Below are 17,896 nucleotides of genomic sequence, written 5' to 3'. Positions count from 1 at the left end.
ATTATATAAACTTCTTTTCCCAAAAGTTTTATGAAACCTTAAAAGTTTTCAATGAGTCGCAGGAGCCATTGGTTCTTTCCTCTGCCACTTTCCCAGGCTTCAGGTGATTGTGGCATCACAGAAAGACTACTGGACTATGGGGTTCAAGGATGAGATTTTATATCTTTTTATGCCACTAACTTGTGCCATTTCCTTGTCTATAAAGTTACGTGGTTGGATTAAATCAGTGGTTCCCCAAACCGATCATCAGAAGTTACTATTCAGAAAATCTGAAAGTGAAGCCCATGCATTTGCAATCTGAAAAGCACCCAAGAAAATTCTGATCATATGTCAGATTTGGAAACAATTGAAAACAACTGGATTAGGTCATCACTAAGATCATTTCTAACCTGAGCGCTCTTTAGTATTCATAAGAGCTAAGATGTTTAACAATGTTTGAGCTTATGGTAAGGACCTTGCATACATTGTCTCATTTATCCTCACAACAATCCTGTGAAATAAATGTTAACTCATTTTTTTTCCAAATGAGAAATATGAAACACAGCATTTCAATAATTAGTCCAACTCCACAGAGCTAAGTATTAGGAATCCAGGACAGAAACTTAATTCTATCTGATCTGAGAGCCAGGTCCTTATTCACCATGATCTTGTGCCCACTTTACATAGCGTTCTTCCTAGACCAATTACTAAACCTAAGAGGAGTTCCAAACGAAATGTGGTATTCAGTGAGTAAATGTGATTACTAGCTGTTATACAAAAAGTGGTGAAAGGATTTATTCCTCCATATTTCAAGGCTTATTTATTAAAAAATAACGTTTGAGTAGCAATTCTATGTTAGGTACTCTGTTAGGTGCAGAGAATTCACATTGCAACTATTATACCAGTGGTCTTGGCTTTTGGAGGCCTCAGAGACTAATAAGTCATTATTCCTGCTATTAATAAGAATGCCATTATCCATCAAATTCAGCGTTTTTCTTGGCATAAGATTCCATAGTCCTTATAGACTCGTTTCCAGTCATTTAGCTATTTTATTTCCTCTAAACCTTCCAAAATTTAGTATTTGTGTTTCAAACCTCTTTGAATAAGTACCCTAGCAGACATCCAGTTATCTGTGCACCTGGTGTGAGAACTGCTCCTCAGCATATCAGAAAAAAGATAATTCCCCCTCCGCTTGAGCATTTAACCAAGGCGATCTCCTACAAAGTTAGCTAGTGCTAATTGTCAGGTAGCTTCTCTTTATTAGTGTAAACTTAAGGTGGTCACTAAGACCGAGAACTTTGATATTATATTATCTAAACATGAATCGTGAGTTTTCCACTTTCCAGCTGCACAAACTTGGAGAACTAACATAAGTGTCCTGAGCCTCAGTGTCCCTTTCTATAATATAGAATCTTTTGGGATTTTGAAGAGTAAATGCTATCATATGTATAAAATTCTGAGCCCAGTGTCTATAATGCTTATCAAATATTAGTTATTATTAATCAATATTTTTGTTACTTTTATTATTGTTCCGAGCTGAAAATTAATTCCTGGGCCCTCATGTTGTAAAACTCCAGGGAGTGCCATTCAATCTTTAGTTTTTTCTTTCTGGAATCCCAGTAATAAATGCTGAGTTACCCAAATTCTACACAATAAGTTATACATGGCCAAGAAATAAAATTGTTGTATCAACTTTTGACACAAACAAAAGAACACCTTACCAGTGTACACATAGACAGCAGAGTCTTATTTAGGATATAATACTGTTTCCCCATGTTGGACATTTACTCTTTCATAAGGCACAGTTCTTTTTATTTTGGAACTCGAAAATGATCACTCTTGTAGCTAAACCCTTTAGCAAAAGAGTCAGACACTCTCAGAGTGTGAGATTAAATAGTACTTCTCTAAAGAGACTGGGATAGGAGACCCTCAATCTCACAGTTTAAATTTCATTTCTCTCAAATAGCGGTTGAAATCTCAAGACCAAAGCACCAAGTCTGAATAAGACACGTATATCAGCCGTGCACAACTCCGGTGATATCCCTAAATTGAATACATATGTTTCCTTTAAAAAATAAATGTTTTATTGTTTACTTTGCTATTCTAGGTGACCTTACATGTATCTTATATCTTTGTACTAATCAACTCCCATGCTAGATAAAGTAAAATAATCAAGGAGATAAATTTTATTTTTGATGCATACCTCTCCTTTTAATAATCTTCTCCCAACCCATCCCTTTCCTATGTTCAGAGAAATTAGTCAGTAAGACATCTATATTTTAAAATAGAATTTCCTTAAAAATTCTATCAAGTTTATAAATGCTGCATGTGTAATGGAAATATATAATTTCTCTATATGTTTGGTATATAGAAGATATATATATATAAAATACTTTACATAATATATAGCACATGTTATATATATATAAAACAAGCTTTTATTATATATACAATATGATATGTAAATAAATATATATATATCTAAAAAATTAGGCTTATGTTTGACTTTTCCAGAACTTTGCTCATTTATTTGCTTGTCATAATCATTTACATTTCTTTCAGAGATATGTTAAAATGTGTTAATTCATTCCAATATTTTTGTCACTTTTTCTTTTACATGCTTTGAAGCTGTGTTGTTCGATATAACTGAAGTGAGAATGCTGTGTCTTTGGTGAAATTTTTCTTACAATACTTTAAAGTTTCTCTCTGCATTGCTGATAATGCTTCTTTGTCATAAATTCTATTTTGTTTCTTACTAATATTGCTACACAAATCTTTTCTCTATTTTTCTTCCCATACTTTGTCTCTGTGTGTCTGTATGTTTAGATATATATATCTTATAAGTGGCATATAGTTTGATGTAAAAGATCTAATATGATAATCTTTGTATTATAATAGGTGCACTTAATCCATTTACATATTTTGTGATTTAAATCTATTTGAAAGTATTTCTACCAAAATACTGTGTGTCCTGTTTTTTCATTCTTTCCTCTCTAGATTTTTTCTTCTTCCTTTCTGTCTCTAATTGAATTGACGCAATTTTCTATATTTTTCCCTAGAAACTTTTGTCTCTGCTAATTTGGAAACATAGATAATAATTCTCTTTTTAGTGACTACTCTTTTTCTTTAGCTTTTTTAAAAAGTGTTTTGTTACACAATATTTTAAATTATTCATGGAGTAAATAGTAAATCCATATGTCTCAAATTTTAATAATATATAATATTTTGCCATTATTACTTCATCTCTTTTTTAAAAACATTTTTAAGTAAATCTCAAAGATCTTTACATTTCACCCTAAATGCATTTTTTCCACTAACCGTAATACCATTCTCACACTCTAAAAACTCAGCAATAAGTCTTCCATATCACCTAATACTTAGTCCACAGTTAAACGTCCTCAGTTTCCCCCAAACTGAATGTGTTTTCACAGTTGACTTGACTCAAGATTCATGTGAGTTTTGGTTATTATGTCTTTTAAATCCATTTTTAATTTAGAATAGTCCTCCCCATTTGCTTGATCGCCCCCACCCCCCTTCCCTCCTTTCTTCTTTCTCTCTCTCTCTCTTTCAGTCCCTCTCCCTATTTATCTAGTCCGTTTAGTTCCCAGGTCAGAACTAAATCTAAAAACAGTCTTCAAAGGCTTTTGCCCTATGGAGACATCTAGAATAAAGTAGATCCAGCCAACAAGCCAGTGGACAGGTTGACTGGGTTCTGGTGAGACTGTGTCCATCCACCTCTTAAACTCACAGTTTCCTATAAAAATCCAGACCGTTTACTGCAGCAGTTTTTAAAGCAAGTATTCATAAGAAGATTTGCCTACCTTCATCCTCACTTTTTTTGCGGGGAGTGGGGAGGTGAGGAAGATTGGCCCTAAGCTAACATCTGTTGCCAATCTTCCTCTTTTTGCTTGAGGAAGATTGGCCCTGAGCTAACATCTGTGCCAATCTTCCACTATTTTGTATATGGGTCATGGCCACAGCATAGCTTGATGAGTGGTGTAGGTCTGTGCCCAGGATCTGAACCCATGAACCCAGGCCACCAAAGTGGAGCATGCCAAACCTAACCACTATGCCACCAGGGCCAGCCCCTCAACCCTACTTTTTAAGACAGCTTTATTGAGATATAATTTACATACTATGCAATTCACCCATTTAAAGTATACAATTGAATGGTTTTTAATATATTCACAGATATTGTACAGCCATCGCCACAGTCAATTTTAGAAAATTTTAATCACCTTAAAAAGAAACCCTGTACTCTGCTACCACCCCTTATTCATTTGTCCTTTTCTCTCCCTTTTCCCCCACCACTAGTATACCTTTTATTTTTATAGATTTCTCTGTTCTGCATATTTCCTATGAGTGATATCATGTAGTATGTGGTGTTTCATGTTGGGTTTCTTTCACTTAGCATAATATGTACAAGGTTCATTCATGCTGTAACATGTATCAGTCTGTCTTTGCTTTCTATGTACAAAACACTTTCCATTGTTTGGACATACATATTTTGTTTATCTAGTCCTCCATTGATAGGCATTTTGACAGTTTCTACATTTTGGCTGCTATGAATAATACTACCACAAATATTCATATACAAGTTTCCACATGGGCATATATTTCCATTTCTCTTGTATGTTTAACCTAGAAGTGGAATTGTTAGGTCATATGATAACTCTGTGTTTAATCTTTTAAGGAACTGCTGGACTGTTTTCCAAAGTGGCTACATCATTTAACGTTGCTTCAAGTGGTGTATGAAGGTTCTGACTCCTCCACATCCTCACCAATATATGTGGTAATCTGACTTTTTGATACTAGACATTTTAGTGAGTATATAGTAGTAACTCATTGTGGTGTTCATTTGTATTTTCCTGGTGATTAATGATGAACATCTTTTTATGTGCTTATTGGCTACTAGCTTGTTTTCTTTGAATAAACATCTATTCAGATCATTTGCTTGCTTTTTAAATTGGGTTATTTGTCTTTTTATTAGTGAATTGTAAGAGTGCTTTATAATGGTAGATACAAGTCCCTTACCAGACATACAATTTGGAAATATTTTTTTCCTATTCTGTGGATTGTCCTTTCACTTTCTTGAAGGTGAGACCCACTTGTCACACTTGCCTCAGCAAGTCCTCAGAAGCCAACTCCCTAGCAACTGCGTGTTTCCAGATCCGTAACCTAGTTATCATCTTTTTAACTGTTACTTTCTTCTCTTTCTTCTTTTTCCTTCCTTCCCTGGACATTTTAAAGACTAGCAGGACCTAGCTTTGGAGGCTGAAAACTATTTTCTTTTTCAGAGTCCCTGATTCTGACTTGCTTTATAATTTTTGGCAAGCTATTCCATCTATCTTGGTCTAAATTTCCAAATTTATGAAATAGATATAATTATTGCTATTATTGTTTTCATTAAAAAGGATAACTCTCATTTATCCGTTAGTTTTCACCTCAAATATGTAACATCCTCAAGAAGAAAATGCGTGTGTATTTTATTGCTAATTATCAAAACTTTACTTAATTAATTGTAATTAATCAAAAACTGTTATTATAATATCTATATCCTCAACTGTTTTAAAACATCTTAAGGGCAGGGACTGGACAATATCTATTTTGTTCATTGTTTTATGTAGAACTTAGCATGTCATCTGATATATAATAAGACCTAAATAAACGTGTGCCGAGTTGACTGGATGGATGGATGGATGTATAGATGGATGGATATCTTTAAGAGAGTAGGAATACAAAAACTTTGGGATTGTATTAGAAAGCTCTATATAGAACTGAATGTTTTCTTGAATTGAAAATTTTCTTATTGTCAATATTTGATCCTCTACATACAGTAGATATTCAGATGCATAAATAATCTCCAACGCCAGCTAATAATTAACCCCCATATTTCTCACACTAAATTATAAGATTTTCACATGCTTTTCATATATTTAAGAAAATAATTAGCTTTAAAAGAAATAAAAAAGTAATCCAACACAAAAAGTAATCCTGTTTCCTGCCACTGACTCAACTCCTACACTTTCATACATTATACTGATAATAGACATTAAGACCATTAAGACTGACACATAGGACTAGCCAGAACAGAAGTGTGACAAACTATGTTCATCTCATAAGTACTCACTCTGGCTCCTTTACTCCTTTACTTTGGAGAAAATTATCTGGGAAGTATTTTTACTTAATTATATTTTCTTGGATATTGTTCTAAGACTCAGAGTAATGATGAGACACTTTGGCAAAATAAAATACAAATAAATACAGCTTTTTATTTTCTACTATTAGTTATGTGCCAGGTACTGTGTACTGTGGTTTGTAGACCTTACCAGTAATTCTCAAAACAACCCTCAAAAGAAGATTTTTAACAAATGATGAAATTAAGACTCAAAAAATTTCTTATTTTATGAAGATCATGTAATTAATAAGTGACTGAATAAACTAAGATTTAAATCCAGATACATGTCAAAAGACCTGCTTTTCTCTACTATACCAGTGTTTTCCATTTTAATACACGAACAGTCAGTGTGCATGAAATGACTGCAAATGGTACACGTAAAACCATTTGTTTTTTGTTCTGAATTTCATTTAACAAATATTCTTGTTTAGGACATGACTAAGTGTATTTATCTTAAATCAAGTGAATTTGAGAGATATATGTATTATACTGTATCTATATATAATATAGGTAAGACAAGAATTTGACAAAAATTCTAAGTATGGTTTACAAACGTCTGAAATTTGAAAATCACTGAACTGCACCTTATTACTAGAGAGAAGGTACACCTTTTTCAGGCTCTGGTCTCAAGCTGCACGTGGCTCCAGCAGATAGTATTAAGGTTGCGTTAAAACTAAAAGCCAGGCAGCACTTGCTCTAGTTCGGTATCCCATGTAGAAAAGCACTGAATGCTTGATTTCTCATCTATGGCAACTGACAATCTCCAAGGTCACCATATCCTCAGCCCCAAAATTGGCTTGCCTTCCTCGCCTTCACTTCAGTATCCCTGCCCTCTTTAACTGCCTCCTCACAGCCTCCTTGATCTCCTTGTTGCGCAAGCTGTAGATAAAGGGATTGAGGAAGGGCGTGAGCACAGAGTAGACCACTGCCAGAGCCCTGTCGTAGTCCAGTGAGTAGCTCTTCTTCAGCCGCACATACGTGAAGAGGATGCTGCCGTAGAAGATGAGAACCACAGTGAGGTGGGAGGCACACGTGGAGAAGGCTTTCCTCTTGCCCGCAGCCGAAGGAATCCTGAGCACTGTGAAGATGATCTGCACATAGGAGCTGAGGATTAACAAGAAGGTGGCCAGGATCTTGCAGGAGTTGATAACAAAGTCCACTAAGACATTGATAGATGTGTCAGTACAAGCCAAGCTCAGCACAGGAGGAAAATCACAAAAGATGTGCTGAATGTGATTGGGGCCACAGAAAGGGAGGCGAGAGACCAAGGAAATTTCAGCCACTGGCCCAGCCAAGCCTCCCAACCAACAACCAACAGCAATCTTGGCACAGAGTTCTGGAGTCATGAGGGTGGGGTAGTGGAGGGGCTGGCAGATGGCTAAGTACCTGTCATAAGCCATAGCTGTGAGGAGATAGCACTCAGTAGCCCCAAGAGAGTGAAAGAAATAGATCTGCAGGAGACATCCAGAGAAAGAAATGGTCTTCTTCTCACTGAGCAAGTTTGACAGCATCTTGGGGATGGTGGTAGCTGTGTAGCCAAGTTCCAATAAGGAGAGAATGCTGACAAATTGGTACATGGGTATGTGGAGCAGGGAGTCCAGGCAGACCAACAGGAATATCAGCAGGTTTCCCAGGATAGTAGTGAGGTAAATTAGAAGTAACAAGAGAAAGAGATAAACCTGGACACCCTGAAGATGGGGAAAGCCCAAGATGATAAACTCTGTTACCTGGCTCCAATTCCCCCTGTCCATTGCTCACCATTCATGTTCCTGTAATGTGAAGTATGGAAGGATGAGGAAGAAAGCTGAGCTATGGAAGTTCTAACAAGAAGGAAAACCTCAAAATACTTTTGTCTCCCCCCTCCCAGAGTAACATGCTCCCAGTGAATGCTTTGGGAAGCCAGGGTTTCAATCCCTCCTTCCCACTATTAACAGCCTCCTTCAGAGTATCCACTCTTACAATTAGACTTAAAATGACTTCTGATTACACAGCTCAATTGTGGCCCCTACAATCTATTCTGTAACTCAATTGCCTTGCGTAATGGAATCCATATAGGTTTTAGAAATTTAAATATTCCTCGTCAAAGGTTTGTATTATCATTTATACATATTCGTTGTCTAAGATATAAATTGCTATTTATATTGATAAAATATTGCTAATATACTGGACCGAGAACATATAATTTGTATTATAGTTTTAAATTTTTAACTTCATTTTCTTCTTCAGCTCTCTTTCTACCAAAGAATCAATCCTTTCACTTCCAGCTCCTTTCCATTTCCTCATGGGGACCCAGATCTACCAGCTTCTTCGAGGGGCACATAGGGCAGAGTTTCGACCTCTTTTGGACACTGGTGAGAATCCCAGTCAGGGCTAAGGGGGTCTGATAAGTAAAAGAGCCACAGAAAGCCAGGAGGCCCATCTATGTCTCTGCATTTCTGCTCCAAACTGTGGCCACACATCAATCTTTCCTCCCACTTTTCCCCTCCACCAACTTCAAGCGCACTTTTCTGATTTATTGCCTTACAGAGGGTAAATATTTGTATCCCACTGTGTGGAGGTCAATGTAACAAAAATTTATGGAACATCTTCTGCATTAAAGGCATTATATTTAGAGGAGGGGTTAACCAGATAAATAAAATATGGCACCTCAAGATAAGAAACTAATATTCTAATAGAGAAAATAGAGAAGCTACTAATTGCTATACAGCTCCTTATTGGAACATTTCATCAGTGTAGAAACATGCTATTGTTTTCAGTTATTAAACAAATAAAAAACAAGCCTCCCCCAATTTTTTCTCTTGATTCACTTATCCCACAGCTCCTGCTCCATTTCCTCCTCCATCCTCGCAACAAAACTCCTCCAAAGACTTACCTATACTCACAGTCTCTAATTCATCTTTTCCCGTTCCCTCTTAAATGCATTCTACTTAGACTTTCACCACCATCACTCCATCAAAACTTCCCTGCTCACAGACACCAATGATCTAAGATTTTTCACCACTTATCATTCCTTAGCTTACTTGGACTACTAGCAGTTCTTGACAGAGTTGATCTATCCTGCCTTTTTTTAAAAAAAGATTTTATTTTTTCCTTTTTCTCCCCAAAGCCCCCCGGCACATAGTTGCATATTCTTCATTGTGGGTCCTTCTAGTTGTGGCATGTGGGACGCTGCCTCAGCGTGGCTTGATGAGCAGTGCCATGTCCGCGCCCAGGATTCGAACCAACAAAACACTCGGCCGCCTGCTGCAGAGCGCGCGAACTTAACCATTCGGCCGCGGGGCCAGCCCCCTATCCTGCCTTTTGACACATTTTCTTCCCTTGGTTCTCAGGGCACTGTACTTTTGGTTTCTTCCTATCTTCCTGGTCACCCTTTCTCCATCTTCTTTGTTAGTTTTCTCTCTTTGCCTTACCACTTTAATGTCAGAGTTCACAGAGGTCAGTGTATTCTTTTCTCTTTTCTGTGTAGACTCACTTCTTTGTTAACATCATCCTCTGTCATGCCTTAGAACAACATATGTGTAGAAGACTTCTAAATCAATTTCTCAGCCAACATTTCTCTCCCTTATTCCAGACGCATATGTGCAGTTGCCTACTCACATCTCCTATTGGGTCTCTAAAAGCTACCTCAAACTGAACTCCTGTGGGCACTACCCATAGTCTTCCTTGTCTCAAATGATGGCAATTGCAACCTTCCATCTGATGGGCAAAAATCATTATGCCGTCATTATTTTTTCCATCTCTCTATCGCATACCTAGGATCTATTTTTTACCACTTTGGTCCAAGCCACGGTCATCTCTCACCTCCATTACTGTGATTCTTAACAGATCTTCTTACTTGTATTTGCCCATTTATATAAGTATTCCTTTGCGCCTAGAATACTTTTCTGTATTTTTTTTTTCCATCTGGTAAATTCTGATACTTTCTTCATTTCAAATGAAAATTATGTCTTCTGTGGGGTCTTCCTGATTGCCACTTCCAGCTCACGGCTCATTTACTGCTCTTCTTTCTTCTACTGCATAAGCAAATTATCTTTGATCATATGAATTTGCTTACTCATTTAACAAATATTTATTGAATTTTTACCATATTCCAGACAGTACTCTAGGCGCTTGAGATATGCCAGTAAACAAAACAGAAAAATTTTCCTACACTCATGGAGCTTACATTCTCACAAAGGAGAGAAACAATAAATAATTGGGATAATAAATAAGTACATTTTATAACATGTTCAAACATAGGTACTATTTAAAAAATTAAAAGTAGAGTAGGAAAACATGATGTCAGTACAGGATATGGATGTGGTAATAGAGGTAAAACTCTTATATGGATAATATGCTTCAGCAGAATCATTTCAAGTTGGAGGTCTTCCTTGCCTCAGTTTTCCTCCTCACATTAAATCCATGTCTATCAACGTCTGCCTTCTACCTCCTTCAAATCTTGGGTGCAGCTCTGCCTCCTATAAAACATTATCCCTAGAATTTATATCTAATTCAGATCCTTTTTTTCCAGAAGTTTGACATTCTTTCTCCTCCAAATATAAAGTGTCAAATTCCTGGAGCTACCCGCTCTATCTCTGACCTCCCAACCCAACTCACAAATAAGTTGTCTAGAGACTTTAACTAAACTTTCAGATATGAATGGGAGGCTGGCCTCGAAGTTGAATGTTGGAAGACAATATTTTTCTCTTTCCTTTCTAGGAAGGTAAGATGACTCCAAAGACTTATTCTCAAGCTAGACTTGCTTCATTACTCACTGACGATCTGCAGTCACTCACTTCCTGGGTCCTCTGTCTGAGAAATCAAAGTCATCATGACCAGGTCAAGCATTGTTTCTCACTGAAAACTAACCCCCCACACTCTTTTGACTCCTGAGTTCACCATTCTGAGAGAGTTTGATGACTCCCCTCACACCCCACTTAATATGGCAAAAAATCCTGATGGGTTTCCCTTTACGTTTTTTTTCTTTTCATTTTCTTTTATCATTTCTAGTTACCATTGTAATTCAATTTCTAGAATCAAGAGACATTGAGTCAGTGTTGGAAGAAGCTTTAGGAACTATCTCCCCACCTAGTGGCCTCCATAATTTTGAATTTCACTGGATCATTAAGATTATTTTAAGTATTTCAGATATTCTCATCAATACATAAAAATAAAAGATCTTTTAATACCACTCCCCAAAAATGAAGGGAGGCTGATACATTAGAATAAAAAGAAACAGTCTGCACGAAAACATGTAGTCCTTATGTTTCTCATTTTGATTCAGAGCAGTGAAAACTCAGATCTTCTTACCCGTGAAAGAATTGATGCCATGGGCATCTCCCACAAATGGGCATCAAGCCTCTGCTTGGACTGACAGTACTAGAAGCTCGGCGCCCCATAAAACAGTTCTCTCTATTATTGAAATGCTTCAGTTTGATAAACCACTTCCTTCCATTGACCTGAAATCTGAGTTTTACCCATTATTCTTAGTTTTACTTTTTGAAAAGTTCCTATTGCTCTAGTCCAGATTCACACTTTTAAACATTATTTTGATCATCATCATAGAAATTTCAGTTTGTCGAATGAATCCCCATATTTAGTCTCGATTCCTTTGTTTGCAGTATACTCTCACTAGAATAGGCTTTATCCTAAGTCAATCTATAGACACCTAAACCATTTTCTAGCTTAAGTCCCCTCCCTCTCTTGCCTTGACAGTCTAAGTTGAGGACCAATCTTTCCCACCTCTGAATCCCCAGTAATACTTCCTCACTTTTCCTCCAATTATATTCTGTCATATACTGCAATTATATTTTACACATATGTCTTATCATCCTAAAGCAACTCTCTGTGAGATTTTTGAAATTAAACTCCTATGATACCTTATCTCCCAGATTGCTTAGCACAATGCCTGATACATTGTGGTTGTCATGGCTAATGAAAAACTTGATGACGACTAAGATGACTTGAACAGCTCCTTAGCTCACCAGTTACTCATCTCCTCCCATTGGTCTCCTGATATTAGAGTCAGGGCTCTTATAAAACTTACTGCATGTATAAAGTAGCATTTATCTTACTTCTGTCCTTTGCAATCATATTTTATTCCCTTTACTCCAAAGTCTTCTAGAACAAATCCCTAGCATTCTATTTTCTAATTCCCACAGTTGCATTATCCATAGCCCCTAATTTAGGCATAGGGCCAAAGGACTGGCGTTTAGGAGGGGGATGCAATTTTAGAGATCATCTTGTTCTATATTTTCATTTTGCAAAACAGAAAACTGGGATCCAGAAAGGAAAGATGACTTGTTCAAGGTCATATTAGTGAAAATACAGCCAATTTGCTAGTTCAAGGTCACACTAGTGGAAACATAGTCAATTTGCTAATTCTGAGCCAAGACTCTTTACATAGCATCTGAAACACAGAATATTTGTGTGTTTGTTTTAATAGTTTTCGTGCTCTGAATGATGTGTCCTGTGGACCCTAATTATTCTATAATATTCCCTATTTCTGAATGCTCTAAGTTTCTCCCAAGTGCTCAGACTAGGAAAGAACATGAGGATAAAAATGAATGAATGACAAAGTCCTTACCCAGAGTTTGATGGTGGGGAGGGCTCTGCCAGGATTTGACTTTGGCAGCCCAAACTCTGCTCATAGTCTGGAGTTGGAAGAGAACTCTCTGCTCACTTCCTAGCTCATTTACATTGTTATGTCCAGGCACTGTTGGGGCCTGGAAGAGTTGGAGTTTAGCTCTTTGATGGAGGCTGTGGGAGTAAGTCAAACCATGAAAGAGTCCTCTGCTATGGCCTCTATTCTTGATAGGATCCTTATAGAGGCAGAAACCCCTGGGCCTTCTGAGCAGATCTCCTGAGGTTGCTAAAGTGCTCTCTCAGGAAGGGAATTGGCATAGAGGAAGTTCATCAGCTGGTGATCCTTTGTCACCCATTAGTTCACTACAACAATAATGTCTACCATCACCCGTTATTTCACTACAATAATAACTACCAGCCCAAGTTGAGATAGAATATCTCTCAGGGCAATGCTTTTCTTTAGTAAAAAGCAATAATTGGTCTGGGGGATCTAGGTTCAAATGGGTTCTTGTATTGTGTGACTTTGGGCAAAGCATATACCTTCCAATTATGATAGGGTCTTTCTAAAATGTGACTGGTCTTCTTGGGCCCTAAGAGAGTGAGGACAGGGACAGGTTGAGGACACAAATATTGTCAAGGCAGACTCCTAATCTTTTCTGTTGGGTATATCTATAGCAGTTTTATCTTCTCTTACACCCAAGAAGTTCCTCTTTATTCTCCTATTATCTTGCTCTGAAAGAGCCCTTCCTCAGGATTTTGGATTTAAATCTCAGTTGTTCTTCCAGCCATTTATGTGACGTTGGCTACCTAATTGAGTATTTAGTTTCCCATATTTCATATGAAGATACTGCTCTCCTCGTATGAAATTAATAACGATCAAATGTGATAGCGAATGTGAAAAAATGCACTTACAAATTATTCTGTGAAGATTTAAATATTTCTTTCACTTTTCCAGTCCCATCCACACCTTCAAGATTTTTTATCCAACTTTTTCCTTCTCTACTTCCTAATATCTTTCTTGAGAATTTTTTTTTCAAACTGTTTGTTCTAGACAACAACAATGGGCTCCTGATCACCATTTTTAGATCATTTACTAAAAAGGATTTACATCTGTAAATCATTCCTTTACCCCTTCAAGATGAATATGTATGTATCTCCTACAACTCAGTAGTGTCTTTCTCAAAGGACCTGAAAGCCATTCCTTTAAAATCTAATCGTCAGGAAGGATAGGGTCTCTGTCTCCCATTCTCTGTGTGAGGATAGAATCTTAACTTAGATCATTGCCAGCTAGAAGACACAGCTGGCCTAATTGCACTTACACTGACCAGTCCTTTGTAAGTTTTCTCTCAAGCGACTCTACTGAGCCCTCTCTCACCTCCTCTTTAATCCCTCATTCTTCTTTGAAATTCTGTCACCTCTGTACAAATTGAAGTTGAGGTCAATCCATGCTGGACTTCTTCCCCTATTGCAATAGTATATTCCTGATTAAAATCTGTCCTTAATACTGTAACTGGTGTCTGGCTTTGTTTATCTTTGACATCCGCTACCCCTTGAAAAAGTTTGTAGCAAATGCTAATTTGTAGCAGTTGCTGATTTGCATAGCGTAAATACTCCCACCATGCCTGATCTCCAGCTACCTGCTCACAAAATTCCTGACAATTTAACACTCAGCTCTCTGGAGCTAGTATGAACATGTTCTAGCACATGGCCAGCTGCCTATCTCTTTTACAGCATCAGATGTCTTGAACCTGCCACTCTGTTTGCCTCCTCAAAATTCACTAAACTCTCAACTCCTTGCAATACCTTTTACCTCCACCTGTTTGTAGTGACAGTTTACTAGGTACACTCAATGGTCTCTTCTCACTACTCATTTTTCCCGTATTTCTCTGTGGCATGTAGCATTCCCTTCCTTGTTTCTTGATACTGAAGCGTCCTACTTCTCCTCCTTCTTAGCCTTTTCTTTGACTATTTCCCTTATGGGATCTTTACTGTTAATATTCAACCTCAATCTTTTAAGGTATTTGTTAAGTTTCTCTACAACCTAGTCCCAATCTACCTTTCCAGACTATTAATCAACTACTCCCATGCAAATATACCAAACTTGATTTAAAACACATTACTTAAACTTCCACCTTCCACTGGAGTCAAAATATAGAAGAAGGGACATGCCCCATCCTCACAAAAAACAAGCAAGCAAACAAAAAAAGAATATAATCTAAAAAGTTCAAACTTTTTTCAAACCAGTCACAGGGCTGAGGTTATAAGTTTACCCAACTAACTCAAAGAAAAGACAAGAGTGTCCAAAGAGAGATAGGATATGAAAACTTGCTTATCTGGGACAGTTGCCAAACACTGGGAGCCATATGAGCAATAAGAAGAATTAAGCTAAACTCTGTTATTATTGAATTACTAAAGGCTCAGCAAGATTTAGCATGAACAATCTCTGCAGCCACTGACTAAAGAGGAATCACAGGACTATTCTCTATGGACCCCATTGATGCTGGATTAGGGGCAGGGTAAAAGTATTAAAACAGTTCCCATAATGGTGCAGGACTGGGGAAAGTGAAGAGCAACTACTGTAGGAAAGACAAAGCCCTACAGAGATCTTTCTTCCCTATCTCCTGGAACAAAGCCATATATATCTTAGGGTCAGGACTTAAGAAGTCCATAGTTGGGGAAAAGGCAGAATAACTGAATAGTCTCCACCCCTGACATCCAGGACACTAAAACTGAGGCTGAACCAGAAGAAAAAAAAACATCCCTCACTCAACTTCCACAACCCAGATAACAATGTTGGGTTACAAGTAAGAACAGTCTGCTAACAGGAGAGAACCAATTACATGGAGAGAGACCTTCTCAGAAACACAAACACAGAGGGAAGGCATGAAGCTGAGAGTGGAGCAGACACTGAGGAAAACCCTCTGGCAAATCAGTTGCCACCATAAAGACAAGGTAATAAAGGAATTTGAATTCTGTAGTATACTGAGGGTAACCACAGAGCAACAAATAGCATAGCCATCTCAACTCTTGACTAGATTGACTCAAATCTACAAGCATCATAGCAAAAGAAAAGGCATGCCCTTTCTAAGGCAGATGTATTATTTACCTCAGTGTCTATTGCCCTACAAAATATGTCTGACTTTCAACAAAGTTATAAGGTATACACATAAATAAGAAAAACACAAAATACTATCAAGACACAAAGCAATCTACAGGACCAAATCCAGATACAACAGAAATGTCAGAATTATCAGACAAGGAATTTAAAATAACTATAATTAATAAGTTAAAGTTGCAGTGGAAAAGTTGTACAGCATGCATGATCAAATGCGTAATATCGGAAGATATATAGAAACTATAAGTAACCATCAATTGGAAATGCTAGAAATAAGAAACTAGGTAACAGAGATGAAGAATATCTTCAATAGCCTCATCAGTAGACTTTCACAGACAAAAATTAGGGAACATGAAGATAAATCAATAGAAATTATCCAAACTTAAACAAAGGAATAAAAAGAGTAAATAAAATAAAACAGAGCATCTAAAAGAAGTTGAATAATACAAAATGGAGTTACATAAATGTAAGTAAAATCCATACAGAGAAGAGAGAGAAAGAACAAGAGAGAAGAAATATTTAGAGAGATTATGTTGAGAATTTTCCACAATTAATGACAGACATCAACCACCGAGCCATGGAGCTCATAGAACATCAATTGGTGGTAGGAGAGAGGGTGAAAGCTATTCATATCATGTTCAAACTTCTGAAAACCAAAGCTGAAGATAAAATATTAAAATCAATCAGAAAATAAAGGCACATTAGTATAGTGTAAAAAAACAAATAACTACAATAAATTTCTCATCGGAAACCAAGCAAACCAGAATACAGTGAAGTTACATTCTAAAGTACTAAAAGAAATAAAACTATCAAGCCAGAATGCAAAAGTCCGGTGAAAATATCTTTCAAAAATAAAGGATAGGGAAAGTAATAGTCTTTTTCACAAGTGGTGCTGGGATGACAGGATACTCAAATGCACAAAGAATGAAGTTGGACCCCTTCTGTACACCATAAAAGTGTTTAACTCAAAATGGATGGAAGACTTAAATCTAAGAGCTAATAATATAAAACTCTTAGAAGAAAACATGTGAGTTAATCTTTATGACCTTATGTTAGGCAAAGCCTTCTTAGATATGACACCAAAAGCATAAGCAACAAAGGAAAAACATAAATCAGACTTCATCAAATTAGAATCCTTGTGTTTCAAAGGACATGAGGAAGAAAGTGAAATGAGACAGACAGAATGGGAGAAAATATTTGAAAATTATATATCTGCTAAAGATATTGCATTTTGATTATATAAAGAACATTTACAACTCAATAATGAAAAGATAAATATTCCAGTTCAAATGTGGGCAAAGGGTCTGAATAGACATTTGTCATCGGCTGAACTGCGTCTACCAAATTGATATGTTGAGGCTCTAACTCCCATAAACTCAGAATGTGACCATATCTGGAGATAATTGCCTTTGAAGAGGAAATTAAGTTAAAATTCCTCTTGAGGCCATTAGGGGAGCCCTAATCCTATCTCACTGGTTGTCTTTATGAGAAGAGGAAGTTTGGACCCCGCAAAAGACACCAGAGATGCACACACACAGAAAAGAGACCATGTAAGGCAACCATCTGCAAGTCAAAGAAAGGGGCCTCAGAAGAAACCAAGTTTGTCACCACCTTGATCTTGGATCAGAACCGAGAAAGTCAATTTATTTTGAGCCACCCAGTCAGTGGTATTTTATTATGGCAGCCCTAGCAAACTAATACATTTCTCCAAAGATGATATTTGTAAATGGGCAATAAGCATATGAAAAGATACTCAACACCATTAGCCATCAAGGAAGTGAAAATCAAAACCACAATGAGATACCACTTCATATTCACTAAGATGACTATGATCAAAAGATAGATAATAAGTGCAAATAAGGATATGACAAAATAAGAACCTACGTACTGTTGATGAGAATGTAAAATCGTGCAGTCACTTTGTAAAGCAGTTTAGCACTTTCTTAAAAGATTAAACATAAAAGTTACCATATGGGGGCTGGCCCCGTGGCCGAGTGGTTAAGTTCATGCGCTCCGCTGCAGGCGGCCCAGTGTTTCGTTGGTTCGAATCCTGGGAGCGG

At 37.1% G+C, this 17,896-nt stretch overlaps 1 protein-coding gene across 1 annotated transcript; it reads right to left on the bottom strand.

Moving 5' to 3' along the window:
* Positions 1-6,969: 6,969 nt before the first annotated feature.
* On the bottom strand, positions 6,970-7,908 carry OR6N1 (olfactory receptor family 6 subfamily N member 1). The gene is given in 1 exon segment (NM_001391737.1): positions 6,970-7,908. A coding segment is annotated over 1 exon segment (939 nt).
* Between the last annotated feature and the right edge of the window lie 9,988 nt (positions 7,909-17,896).

The sequence above is a fragment of the Equus caballus genome, chromosome 5 (assembly GCF_041296265.1).
Source record: "Equus caballus isolate H_3958 breed thoroughbred chromosome 5, TB-T2T, whole genome shotgun sequence".
NCBI classification, from domain to species: domain Eukaryota; kingdom Metazoa; phylum Chordata; class Mammalia; order Perissodactyla; family Equidae; genus Equus; species Equus caballus.
The sequence above is the reverse complement of the archived record's forward strand: the minus strand, read 5'-3'. Positions and strand labels throughout refer to the sequence as shown.